The 13,773-nt window shown below is 41.1% G+C and overlaps 1 protein-coding gene across 7 annotated transcripts in view; it reads left to right on the forward strand.

Annotated features, from left to right (window-relative positions):
- adam22 (ADAM metallopeptidase domain 22) overlaps positions 1-13,773 on the forward strand; it is a 390,158-nt gene that overhangs the window by 236,166 nt on the left and 140,219 nt on the right. For all 7 annotated transcript variants that reach the window (XM_087987353.1, XM_043690348.2, XM_043690349.2 and 4 more), the window contains exon 13: positions 6,136-6,223. In XM_087987353.1, the coding sequence (XP_087843479.1) occupies positions 6,136-6,223 (88 nt within the window). The remainder of the gene's footprint in view (positions 1-6,135; positions 6,224-13,773) is intronic.

Consider the following 13,773-nt stretch of genomic DNA (forward strand, 5'->3'; position numbering starts at 1 on the left):
GATCTGCTGGATGTTAGAATTGAGACCAGCTGCCTCCTAATGTGGAATTGATAGAAGCAGTCAGGATATAAATACAGAAATGGGACATATAGTTCTTCAAGCTTGTCCCCCCATTCAGTAACATCATAGCTACTACACAACTAACTCCATGTACCTTTGTCCAATGTAAACCCATCCATCTCAGGTCTAAGATTAACACTTGAGCTTTGATTACACTTTGAAGTAGAGTGAGCAGTCTATAGTTTTCAGAAGGGAGCTTCAGACTTCTTTAACCTTTTGCATAGAAGGTTTTTCCAAACTTAGTGCTTGAAAGATCTGGCTCTGAGTTTTAGGCTGTCAATTTCAGAAAATAAAGAGCCATGGACACGTTACATCACAGAAAGAACCATTCAGCTCAGCATGTCTGTGCTATCTGAAAAAAGACTCTGTCTTCAAATCCTACCTTCCTTACCGTGTCTGTGACCTTGCAGGTTAGAACCCTTCTGGTTCAGGTTCTTCATAAATGAATTGAGGGTTTCTACCTTCATCACCAAACCGAGAAATGACTTCCAGACCCTGCACCTGCTGTGGAAATGTTTTTCTTCCTGTCTCCTCTAACCCTTTCACAAATCGTATTATATATGTGCCCCCATGGAAGCAGGTTATTCTTGTCTGCTCTATCTATGCCCCTCATAATTTTGGACATCGAAATAAAGTAATTTTGATGTAGGTTTGCTTGCTGAACTGGAAGGTTCATTTTCAGATGTTTCGTCACCATACTAGATAACATCATCAGTGAGCCTCTGAATGAAGTGCTGGTGGTATGCCTGGCTTTCTATTTATATGTTTAGGTTTCTTTGGGTTGGTGATGTCATTTTCATTGATGACGTAATTTCCTGTTCTTTTTCTCAGGGGGTGAAATGGGATCCAAGTCAATGTGTTTGTTGATTGAGTTCCAGTTGGAATGCCATGCTTCTAGGAATTCTCGTGCATATCTCTGTTTGCCTTGTCCTAGGACGAATGTGTTGTCCCAGTCGAAGTGGTGTCCCTCCTCATCTGCATGTAAGGATACTAGTGAGAGAGGGTCATGTCGTTTTGTGGCTAGTTGATGTTCATGTATCCTGGTGGCTAGTTTTCTGCCTGTTTGTCCAATGTAGTGTTTGTTGCAATTCTTGCAAGGTATTTTGTAAAAAACATTAATTTTGTGTGTTTGTTGCAATTCTTGCAAGGTATTTTGTAAAAAACATTAATTTTGTTTGTTGTCTGTATAGGGTCCTTCAAGTTCATTAGGTGCTGTATTAGTGTGTGGGTGGGTTTGTGGACTACCATGATGCCAAGGGGTCTGAGTAGTCTGGCAGTCATTTCCGAGATATCTTTGATGTTGTGGAGAATGGCTAGGGTTTCTGGACGTGTTTTGTCTGCTTGTTTGGGTTTGTTGCTAAGAAATTGGCAGACTGTGTTCTCTGGGTACCTGTTCTTTTTGAATACACTGTATCGGTGATTTTCCTCTGCTCTGCATAGTTCCCCTGTGCTGCAGTGTGTAGTGGCTTGTTAAAATAATGTTCTAATGCAACTTCGTTTGTGGGTGTTGGGATGATTGCTTCTGTAGTTCAGTATTTGGTTTGTATGTATTGTTTTCCAGTAGACGCTGGTTTGAAGTTCCCCATTGGCTGTTCGCTCTACTGTACTGTGCTTGTCGATTCATGGTCTGTTGCATGACTGAGTAAAGTTTCTTGGCATGAAATTTCCTGATTGTATTTACGAAGTCTTGTGGGCATCATTAATCATTGCTTTAAGAATTTTGTGGCCATTTTGCTCTGCTATTCTTTTGGCTCGTGGGGTGTTAAGGGGAGGGTTGTATTTGAGACATTTAAGTAGTACCTGTTTCCTTAGGCATTCATGCAGGAGGTACAGCTGTTTGCAGGTGGCGCTCTCCAGCAGTCTCTGTGTTTATGTTAGGTTTATAGCAGTTGCAGTATTTTACCTTTGCCCTGGATATAAAGGTCAGCCTTCTGTTAGCCTTTTAGTTTATTTTCTCTGCTTGTTCTTGATATTTTAACAATCCATAAACACTGACACCCCCCAAATTTTCTTTGGACCTCCACCATTTTTAAACTCCAGAGGTGAAGTGGGAGTGACTGTGTTTGATATCAAGGCTGCATTTGACTGAGTGTGACATCAATGAGCCCTAGTAAACCGACAGGCAATGGGAACTGAGGGAACACCCACCTGGAGTTAGAGTCATACCTAGCACACAAGTAGGTGGTTGTAATTGTTAAAATCAATCAGCGGCATGGTGGCACAGTGGTTAGCACTGCTGTCTCACAGCGCCAGAGATCCGGGTTCAATTCCCACCTCAGCCGACTGACTGTGTGGAGTTTGCACGTTCTCCCCGTGTCTGCGTGGGTTTCCTCCGGGTGCTCCGGTTTCCTCCCACAGTCCAAAGATGTGCAGGTAAGGTGAATTGGCCATGCTAAATTGCCCGTAGTGTTAGGTAAGGGGTAAATGTAGGGGAATGGGTGGGTTGCGCTTCGGCAGGTCGGTGTGGACTTGTTGGGCCGAAGGGCCTGTTTCCACACTGTAATGTAATCTAATCTAATCAGCACCAGGGCATCTCTTCAGTAGTTCCTCCGGATAGGTTCCGAGTCCTAACCATATTCAGCTGCTTTATCAAGACTTGTCCTTCCATCTAAAGTCGAAAATGGGTTGTTCACAGTTAATTGCACAATGTTCAGCACCATGCGCGACTTCTCAGATACTGAAGCAGTCCATGTCCAAAATAGCAAGACCTGGAAAATATAATTGGGCTTGGGTTGACAAGCATAAATCAGGAGTGAGATGGATTTTTCACAACTTCCCTGGATGAGTGCAGTTCAACAACACTCAAGATACTTCACACCATCCAGAATAAAGCAGCCCACTTAGAGTCATAGAGGTGTACAGCACAGAAACAGACCTTTAAGTCCAACTCGTCCATGCCGACCAGATATCCCAACCTAATCCAGTCCTATTTGTCAGCACTTGGCCTATAACCCTCTAAACTACTTCCTATTCATATCCCCATCCAGATGTCTTTTAAATGTTGCAATTGTACCAGCTTCCACCACTTCCTCTGGCAGCTCATTCCATACACGCACCACCCTCTGCATGAAACACCTGCCCTTCGGTCTCTTTTATATCTTTTCCCTCTTATAAACCTATGTCCTCTAGTTCTAGAATCCCCCACTCCAGGGAAGAGACTTTGTCTATTTATCCTATCCATGCCCGTCATGATTTTGTAAACCTCAGCATACAACACTCCAAGGAAAATGGCATCGAGTCCACAGATACTCACTCCCTCCTCCACCGATACTCAGTAGCAGTAATGTGTGCTAACTACTGGATGTAGTGCTGAAATTCACCAAAGGGTGCTTTGACAACACTTTCCAAACCCATGACTGCTACCATCCAGAAGGACAAGATAACAGACACATTAGAACACCACCACCTGCATGTTTCCCTCCAAGCTACTCACCATCCTGACTTGGCAATACATCACCTTCACTGTCACTGGGCAAAATCCTGGAGCAGCTCTGCAATGGCATTGTGGGTGTACCTACACTAAATAGACAGCAGTGGTTCATGAAGGCAGCCCCACCACCTTCTCAAGGCTGACTAGGTTTGAGCAATAAATGCTGGCCCAGACTGTGATGCCCGCATTCCATGCATTTTTTTTTAAACAAAGTGAAGCTGGGAGTAACTTTCACACATGCATCCTTTTTTGTGAGTAGATGTTAGCGAAAAAAACCAGAGACCTGAGGGAGAGAAATTACCAAGCAGCCATACTCTAAAACAGTTCAGTAAAATCTATTAAATAGACTTAGCGACTTAAGAAAATGTAACCTTGTTATTTTGATAGTGTATAGTTTGTTAAAATATTCCTTTATTTGTGACTAGTTAAGAAATTAATGATCAAACGTTCAGCATCACTTCCCTCTTAAGTCAGTATGAGTATGTACCCGCATGTCTATTAAATCCTCTGTGACAGTCAGCAGGTGGCAAGATTCAGCTGGTATTCCTTTCTCACTTTTAATGTTGTGTGTGGCATTATGCTGTTTTGTTTCTCATTATTACTTTTACGTTAAAGCTTCTAAGTTGTTGATTATTGCTGTTGCAGTTGCAATATCAGCAGTTCACTGCTAAGAGTGCCAAAAGAATGCATCCATTTTCTGTAAGTTAGTGGTAGATTACAGGCTGCAAGGGAATTCCAAGTATTTTATGATCCATTTAACAGCAACAGACAGTTCAGTGACATGTAACTGAATTGTCTAAACATAAACCAGGAAACATAAGTATTCTCTCACTGTAATAGAAAAAGTTATGTAAACTGCACAATTGTGGTAAGTGGCATTGCTTGCAAAGTTGCTTGCTGTAAGATTCTGCAATTTACAGTCTAAGCAGATAAAGCTGCTGTTATGAGTAGAATACTTGAAGTTGAGAAATGAAATGATTAGCTTGTTAGCATTTTGACATGAAAGTATTTGTAGAACTTCAACTTCCAGGTAAGGAAGGACAAGCGTTATGCTGCACTAATGTTTCAATATTTTAAAAATTTCAGCTATGAATAAAGTCTATTCTGAGAAGAAAATCATTCACACTGATCATTTTGATGGATGCGCATTTTCATTATGACAGCTGTGAATCAGCTTCCTATAGTATCTGCCCAAATCGTTTTGATTTAATGGTTAAGATCCTAAAAGATAAATGACAAGGAAAATGAATTTCATATTTTAGAGATTCTATGGGTATGATTTTAATCCATTTAAAATCATTTGCTTACAGAGTTAAAATCAGACCCTGTGTTTCCAGACTTCAAATATTCGTGAAAAAAAACTGCAAGAACTGCAGATGCTAGAAATCCAAAACCAAAACAGAAATTGCTGGAAAATCTCAGCAGGTCTAGCAGCATTTGTGGAGAGAAATCAGAGTTAACATTTTGGATCCACTGACCCTTCTTCAGACCTGTTGGATCCAAAATGTTAACTCTGATTTCTCTCCACAAATGCTGCTAGACCTGCTGAGATTTTCCAGCAATTTCTGTTTTTGTTCAAGTATTTGCCCTCTGATTATTAACCTTTGTTAATGGAAATACATCCTTCCTATATGCTGTGTCAAGTCCGATGATAACAATATATACCTCAATTAAATCCTTTCAGCCTTACTTGATCCAAAAAGAACAAGCACAGTCAATCTTTCCTCAACTACAATGTTCCATTCCTGGCAACACCTTTGTAATCCTCCTCTATATCTGGCTACTTCAATCAAATCCTCCCTATAATACGGTGAACAGAATGTTATCAGTTCTCCTCCTGTAACTGGTGTGACTCTTTTTCACATACTTCTTACCTGCTGCTATTCTCTAGGTGTCAATAAACAAAAGGAATCTCTCATGCTTTTTTGCCCACATTATCTCTCTGTCCCACCCTCTTTAGGGATCTGTGGACATGTTCTCTCAGAGTCACTGTCATACAACATAGATACAGGTCCAACACGCCTATGCCGACCACAAACACCAAACAACATTAATCCCATTTATTTGAACTTGATCCATAGCCTTCAATACCTGGGCAATTTAAGTGCCTATCCAGATGCTTCCTAAACATTGCAGGAATACCTGCTTCCACCACCCTCGCACTCAGCTTGTTTCATATTTCTGTCACCATCTGGATGAATTTACTTTTTCCTTAGATCTCCTCTAAACCACTTACTTTTCATCTGAAACTTGTGGCCTCAAGTCTGGACTCCTCCACCTTGGGCATGTTCATCTTAACCATGCCTCTCATGATTTTATAAACCTCTATTATGTCACCCTTCAGCATCCTAGGCTCTAGGGAGGCAACTCCCAGCCTATAGACCCCCTCCTTACAACTCAACCCTCCAGTCTTCTTCATGCCCTTGTACCCTTTCCAGTTTAATGGCACCCTTCCAAATATTTTCTCACCCTCTTTCGAGATTTTATGCAGAATCCTACTAATTATTGTGTATTGTCTTGTCTGTTAGTCCTCTCTGAAATGCATTATGTCACAAATACCTATTAAGACCTTCTGCAGTAAAGAAAACTGAAAAGTGAAGACAGATTTTTACTGATTTTTGACGATATCTGATGCTTTGTTTCAGTTTGGAGGTGCTGGTGCAATGACTGTCACACTTGCTCAAAGCCTGGCACAGAATCTTGGCATCTTTCCAGATAACAAAAGAAAGAATGGTAAGCTTTTGCATTGTTAACATATTTAAAAGGGATCTTCTGCATGCCCCAGATCTTTATTTCAGAGAAATAAATCTCAGTATAGTATATTGGAAAATTGTCGATCTTATTCTTATTGCTATCTCAATTTTAGATGTGCCGATAATTTTGCCAAGAAAATGGAACAATCCTGTTTATTAAAGGAAGGAGTAAGGTATATAAGGATAAGTCTGTGCATTGCAACTTACAAAGAATTGTCTAGCAAATGTATGAGGTCCAGCAGTGCTTCCACTGTCCACCTCATTTACTGCCCTTAGCAACTGTTAATAATGTTAACTCTTGAGCCAAATGAAGCTGCAGGAATTATAATCCTTAATAATTGGAAGAAAAAGTCAGTGAAATTAGAACCTGACTATGTAAGACAATTAAATATGCTGCAGGGTACAATGATTATTCATGATGCATCGCTAAGCTAATTTAATTAATCCAAATGCTCCCGAAAGACCAAAATGTCCTAATTCAACAACTTGTCCAATATCTTCTCAAAACATGTAGTGATCCTGCACTTCGCACATCCATCTTCATATCTCCCAGCAGAGGATAAGGTTCTAAGAATGTTTGTACTTCCTGACAGCTGTTTTGACTCTAGCCATTTTAGAAACATACCTCCAGATCTACAACAAGCATCTATTTCAGATCTCTAAATCCAGTACATCTCTTACTTTCATACTTCTAAAAACTTAAATCACATGCCCAGTGAACCAATGTTTCTCCTTAGTAAGCAATCACAGTCACAAGAACTAGGCCATACCCTTTGCAGGATCTAAGTGTGAAGGTGTTATTTCTTTTTCAGTCTTCCAAAGGATGTGGACATCACTGGCTAGGCCAGCATTTATTGCAGGTCTTTTATTGTCCTGGAGAAGATATTGATGAGTTACCTACTTGTAACACCCACAGTGCTGTAGAGAGGGAGGTTCCAGGATTTTAACACAACAGTGAAGGAATGGTAATATTGTTCCAAGTCAGGATATCGTGTGGCTTGGAGGGCAACTTGCAAATGGTGGTGAGCTGATGTATTGGTGAGTAACTGCAGTGCTGCCATTGTGCATCAGTGGTGAAAGGAGTGACTACAGGCAAAATGCTACAGATGCTGAAAATCTGGAACAAGCACAAGGAATGCTGGAGAAACTCAGCAGGTCTGGCAGCATCTGTGGAGAGAGAAACAGAGTTAAGGTTCTGAGTCCAGTATGAGTTCTTCCAAATTTCAGTTTCTCCGGCATTCTTTGTGTTGGTTTGTGCAGGGAGTGAATGTTGACAGTGGTTGCTGGGGTCCCAAACAAGCTGTTCACTTTGTCCTGGAATGAGCACAGAAAGTGCTGGAGAAACTCAGCAGGTCTGACAGTTTATGAGGAGAGGGTTAGTTCTTTGATGTTCCAAAGAAGTGTTATTAGACTCAAAACATGAACTCTCCTACTCTCTTTGCAGGTGCTACCAAGTCTACTGAGTTTTTATAGCATTTTGTTTTATTTAAATTCTCCACCATCTGCAATTTGTTTTTATTTGTTTTGACCTAGATATTGTCAAGCTTCTTGCGTGTTCTTGATGCTTTTATCCAGGCACAAGGAAAATATCCAATCACATTCCTGACTTGTCCTTAGTAGATTGTGTACAGGCATTGGGCAGGGGTGGTGAATTGGACACTGCTGAATTCCTTGTCTCTGACCTACTCTTGTCAGCCCAGTTAATACAAGGATGGTCCAGGTCAGCTTCAGGTTGATGGTAAGCTCAAGGGGTTGGAATTCAGACGTAGCAGTGTCAAAGGTCGAAGGGTAGATTTTTTCTGATTGAAAATGGTAATTGTCTGGATGTTCCTAGGTTAACTGTGATAGCCTCTGTTCAGAATCTCAATAACATCACTGGATACAAAGTCCAGAACTGTTCAAAAGATGGATTAAATCTGCTGTCAGTGATAGTACAAATGGGTAATGGTAAATCAACACTCTATTTTGCATTCACCCAATGTTATTTTTCATTTTAGGTAGTGTAAAAAAAAATTGGACAGAGTATTAAATAGACTACTATTTTCTAGTTGCCTGCATTCGCTATGGCACAGTACTAACGTCACCCCTACTGCATCGGTACAGGTATATCAAAACCTTAGTTACCAATTGTGGTGCTCATAGTATTGTACTTTAATTCAGCATAATCTCAATAACATGCATACTGTCCCTATAGCTATCACATACTTCTTAACTGCTCTATTTTCCTAACTGATGCTGGTATCAGAAATAAAAACAGAAATTGCTGAAAATACTCAGCCAGTCAGATACCATCAGTGGCATGAGGATCAGTCGCTGGATTGTGTAGCCCACCAACCATGTGTAAGCAAATGAAGCAGAGAATCCCTAGTGTGGAAGCAAACTACTTGGCCCATCAAGTTCATACCAGCCGTCCAAAGAGCATCTCACCCAGATCCACCCAACTACCCTCTCCCTGTAACCCTGAATTTCCCATGGCTAGGCCACCCAACTTGCACATTCTACTATGGGCAATTTAGCATGGTCAGTCCACCTAACCTGCACATCTTTGGACTGTGGAAGAAAACCGGAGCACCCAGAGGAAACCCACGCAGACACAGGGAGAATGTCTTTATGGAGTTTGCGCAATCACCCGAGCGTGGAATTGAACCTGAGTCGCTGGCGCTGTGAGACAGCTTTGCTACCCACTGAGCCACCGTGTCACCCTGAAAGCTAATTTAACGTGATAACAAGCTGCTTCTGCCAAAATAAGACCATTCAAGCTTTCTTCTGCATCACTTGCCTGACACCTCCATCTGTAGGTGATGACCCTCTTAGCTGACAGCTCCTGAGGGTGGGACTTTCTCTCGAGTGAGGATGCCTGTAGGACAGGCTTTTAATGGATGACTTGGTTTCCATGAATTTTCTTTCAGAGGTGGATGAGGGTGGAGCCATTTGATCCCTTCCTCCTTCCAATTTCTGATCAAGGTCAAAACTGGAGATGGCAGAGATATATGGGCTTTGCAGTAAAGTAGGAGGGCAAGATCATGGAGTCATACAGATGTGCAGCATGGAAACAGATCCTTCGATCCAACTTGTCCATCTGACCAGAGATCCTAAATTAATCTAGTCTCATTTGCCAGCACTTTGGTAAGTTCCTGGCGAGTTTGCTGAACAAAGAGACCTTGGAGTGCAAGTTCTTAGTTCCTTGAAAGTGAGGTCACTGGTAGATAGAATAGTGAAGAAGTGTTTGGTCTGCCTTCTTTTATTAGTCAGACCATTGGCCAGGATTGGAGGGTTTGAGCTATAGGCAGACGCTGAATAACCTGGGGCTGTTTTCCCTGGAACATCGGAGGCTGAGTGTTGACCTTATAGAGGTTTATAAAATCATGAGGGGCATGGATACGGTAAATAGACAAGGTATTTTTGCTGGGGTGGGTAAGTCCAGAACTAGAGGGCATAGGTTAAGGGTGAGCGGAGAAAAATTTAAAAGGGACCTAAGGGGTAACTTTTCACATAGAGGGTTTTGTATGTCTGGAATGAGCTGCCAAAGGAAGTGGTAGAGGCTGGTACAATTACAGCATTTAAAAGGCATCTGGATGGGTATATGAATAGAAATGTTAGAGAGAGATAAGGGCCGAGTACTGGCAAATGGAACTAGAGTAGGTTAGGATATCTGGATGAGTTAGATTGAAGTGTTTGTTTCCGTGCTGTACATCTCTATGACTCTATTTGGCCCAGTCTCTACCACTTACTCTGGCAGCTCATTTCATACACAAACTATGAACCTGTACTCCAAGTTCTCTTTGTTCAGCAGCAGTCCCCAGGACCTTACCGTTGAATGTCTAAATGCTGCCCTGATTTGCCTTTCCAGTGGGCATTGAATAAAATAGAAGATCTATGATCAGGTGGATCAAATGGCAAATGGAACAATCCCGCAAGCTAACAGGAAACTATTATGGGATTGCTCCAGAAGAGCACCTCCCTGAAGAAAAGGCAGCAGAGTTTATGATCTGAAACTGGGAGTTCAGTGAAGTCAATGAAGTTCTAAAACAGACAAGCAGGTACTGGCTGTTCCTCAAGATTACATTACGTCTCATTGTGACAGGGATGCAGAGTAGATCGAGGGGAACCAATAGATGTGTCGTATTTGGACTTCCAGAAGGCATTTGACAAAGTACCACACAAGAAGTTGTCATAAGAGAAGAACCTCGATGTTGGAAGTTCTATATGAACACGGATAGAGAATTGGCTATTGGGCAGGAAACAGTGGGTGGGGATAAGGCATTCTTTTGCAGGTTGGCAGATGATTGCAGTAGGTAGGAATTAACTCAAACAGGTGAAACTATTTTTACTGGAGTTTAGAAGAATGAGAGGTGGTCTCATTGAAACATATAGGATTCCTGACAGGGTAAGTGTTGAGAGGATGTTTCCTATCATTGGTTTAGGACCAGAGGACACAATAAAGTGGCATCAGTTTAAGACTGAGGTGAGGAGGAATTTCTTTGCTCGGAGGATTATGAGTCTTTAGAACTCCTTGTCATAAAGTCCTTGTGTATGTTTAAGGTTGAGATAGATAGATCCTTGATCAGAAAGGGAAAGGGCAGGAAAGTGGAAGTGAAGAATGTTGATCAGCTTTGATCCTATTGAATGACTGAGCAGGCTGGAGGAGCTGAACGTCCTGCTCCTGTTCCTCCTCTTTCCTCTAGTTATTTGGTTAAGAAGCTCAGAGTTATATTTGTGGTTCAGAAGGAAGTATTCTGCAATGTGCTCACCCAATCTGTGTTTAGCATCCCCAATGTAATGGAGGTTGAATTGAAATAGTGAGTAGACTAAACAAAGTTGAAGGACATACAGGTAAACTACAGTTTTACTCGAGTAGATTGTTTAGGTTCGGGAATTGGAAAAGTCCAAGGTAAAAGACAGGTGTTATAATGGTTGAGCTTACACAGTAAGGTATCATGAGAAAGAGTTGGTATTAGGAATTATTAAGCTGTAGATCATAATTTCACAGTTAAATACATGTTTAATGTTTGCTTTTGCTTCTTCTGTATTTATGTAAAACAACTATGGTAACAGTGATAGCCAAATATAAATCCATACCAATCAGTACTCGGGAATCATTATAAAAGAATGAACAAAAGGAGCCATGTGGCCTCATGTATAATTGAATAATTAATTGAGACTGGAAATGTGTTGCTGGAAAAGCACAGCAGGTCAGGCAGCATCCAGGGAACAGGAGAATCGACGTTTCGGGCATAAGCCCTTCTTCAGGAAGGGCTTATGCCCGAAACGTCGATTCTCCTGTTCCCTGGATGCTGCCTGACCTGCCATGCTTTTCCAGCAACACATTTCCAGCTCTGATCTCCAGCATCTGCAGACCTCACTTTCTCCTAATTAATTGAGACTACCAAATGAGAGACAAGTGAAATACTGTAAAACAAAAACTAATTCTGTATGCAAAACAAAGAATCAAGCTGTAAGTTTATGAGCAGAGCGTGAAGCACTGTGTAGGAAATTGTCATCTTTTATTCAAGAGCCGAGCGCAGTAAGGTATACAATTATAATGCACCAGTGTTTCCCCAGCAGACATTTTATTGATTGCTAAATGCAAGAATAATATGGACATAATGTAGAGAAATGCTGTGGTCACCAAGTGAATGTTTCCTTTATTCATTTCTGGGATGTGAAGATCTCTGGTTTGATTGCCCCTCAGAAGGAGGTGATAAGCCACCTTCTTGAACATTGCAGGCCATTCAAGTGTCTTTCTGTCTGCTTTTCTTCTCTGATTTAATGCTGTCCCTTTTATTTATTTATAAACCGTTTGCTATTGTTTATTTTTTTGCTTTCTCATTTCATTAGGAAACGTGTTGAGCATATTTTGTAAAGTCCCTGATTCGCCCTTCTTTTGGAATCAAATTTACAGAAACCACTGACCAGGTCCTTCAGTAAACAAGCACGGATATTTATTACAAAGAAGTGAATTCTGATCACAAGTAAACAGCTATGTACTACCAACGTATGGTTTTATCAGTTAAAACTCTAAGTCCCTTTTATAACCCAACACAAAAATACAAACACAGACAAACAAACAAAAAACATCAGTTTTACTGATGAGGGAAAATAAGGGTAGGAGCCAGAGTTCACCAGAAACAGTCCACAGGCATTGCTGAGGTGGTCATTTTGCCTGTCAAGATTTTCTGTACTTTGACCACTTTCTCCAGGTTTTTTTAAACTTCTTTACAGGAGACATAGGCCAATTGGTATATTAATAGTAAAGTCTCTTAGTTACTGTTGAAAGGCAACAACTTACAGCAACTGGTGGCTTTCTTCAGGCTTCAGGTATTTTTATTGCATAGAGAGAGGCAGAGATTGAATAGAGGGAGACAGAGAGAGAGAGAGAGAGAGAGAGAGAGATGCACCTTCCCGTCCAATAGTCTGAAGCTGGCCAATGTATGGTTCACACCCACAAGCTGTCAACTGCCAAGGCATCATTCAGAGAGTTAATATTAGGCTGATGCATCCATGGTCAGAATTGCACAAACCAATTAGCTACTTGTTGCTCGTCAGATCTCACTCTGTATACTCACCCCTGGTGCAGTTGCCACAACTCCCTTCTCTCCAACTGCTTGAACAAAGTAGCAGGATAAACCACACAAAAAGTGAATTTTAGTAATTTTTTAAAAATGCGTTTATTCCTTCCACAATCGTTCGGTTTTAAAACAGTCCTTTTTCGATTTCAGTCCACAAGTAAAAATGCAGAAAATGAAATTATATGGTCTTTACACGGCAATATATTTCCAAAACAGGATGATGTGTGGCTTGGAGGGAAACTTTCAGGTGGTGGTGTTCACATACATCTGCTACCCTTGTCCTTTTAGGTAGTAGACCTCAAAAGTTTGGAAGGTGTTGCTGAAAGAGCTTTTATGATTTGCTGCAGTCCGTCTTTTAGATGGTACATATTGGAACTATGTAGATTTAATGCTGGAGGGTGTGTGCCAGTCTGCCAAACTGCTTTAGCTTGTTCAGCTTCTGAGGTGTTACACTTTGCCAGGAAAGTGATGAGTATTCTTTTTGTAATGGTTGTCTTGAGTTCAGTTTTACAATTATTCCTTCAGACATTTGCAGGGAGAATCTATCCTAGAGTAGCTAGAACAGAACTTCTGAATACAAGAAACCCATTTTTATATACAACTGGGAAGATAGGGACAGGAGAAGGCCATTCAGCCCCACCACCCTGCTTCATCATTCAATAAGACCACGGCTGATCTGTGGCCTAACTCCATATGCTTGCCTTGGATCCACATCTCTGACACATGCTTAAAAATGTTTGCCTATCTCAGACTTAAATTTAACAGTTGAATTAGCACTGACTGCCATTTGAGGAAGAGAGTTCCAAATCTCCATTACTCTTTGCATGTAGAAGTGTTTTCTAATATCTCTCCTGAATGGCCTGGCCCTAATTCTTATACAATGCCCCTTGATTCTAGGGTCTTTAACAAATGAAATAGTTTATCCTTATCTTCTCTGTCTTTCTCTGAACACCTCGGTTAG

The sequence above is a fragment of the Chiloscyllium plagiosum genome, unplaced genomic scaffold (assembly GCF_037043375.1).
Source record: "Chiloscyllium plagiosum isolate Xiang-an unplaced genomic scaffold, Cpla_swu_hap1 HiC_scaffold_5, whole genome shotgun sequence".
NCBI classification, from domain to species: domain Eukaryota; kingdom Metazoa; phylum Chordata; class Chondrichthyes; order Orectolobiformes; family Hemiscylliidae; genus Chiloscyllium; species Chiloscyllium plagiosum.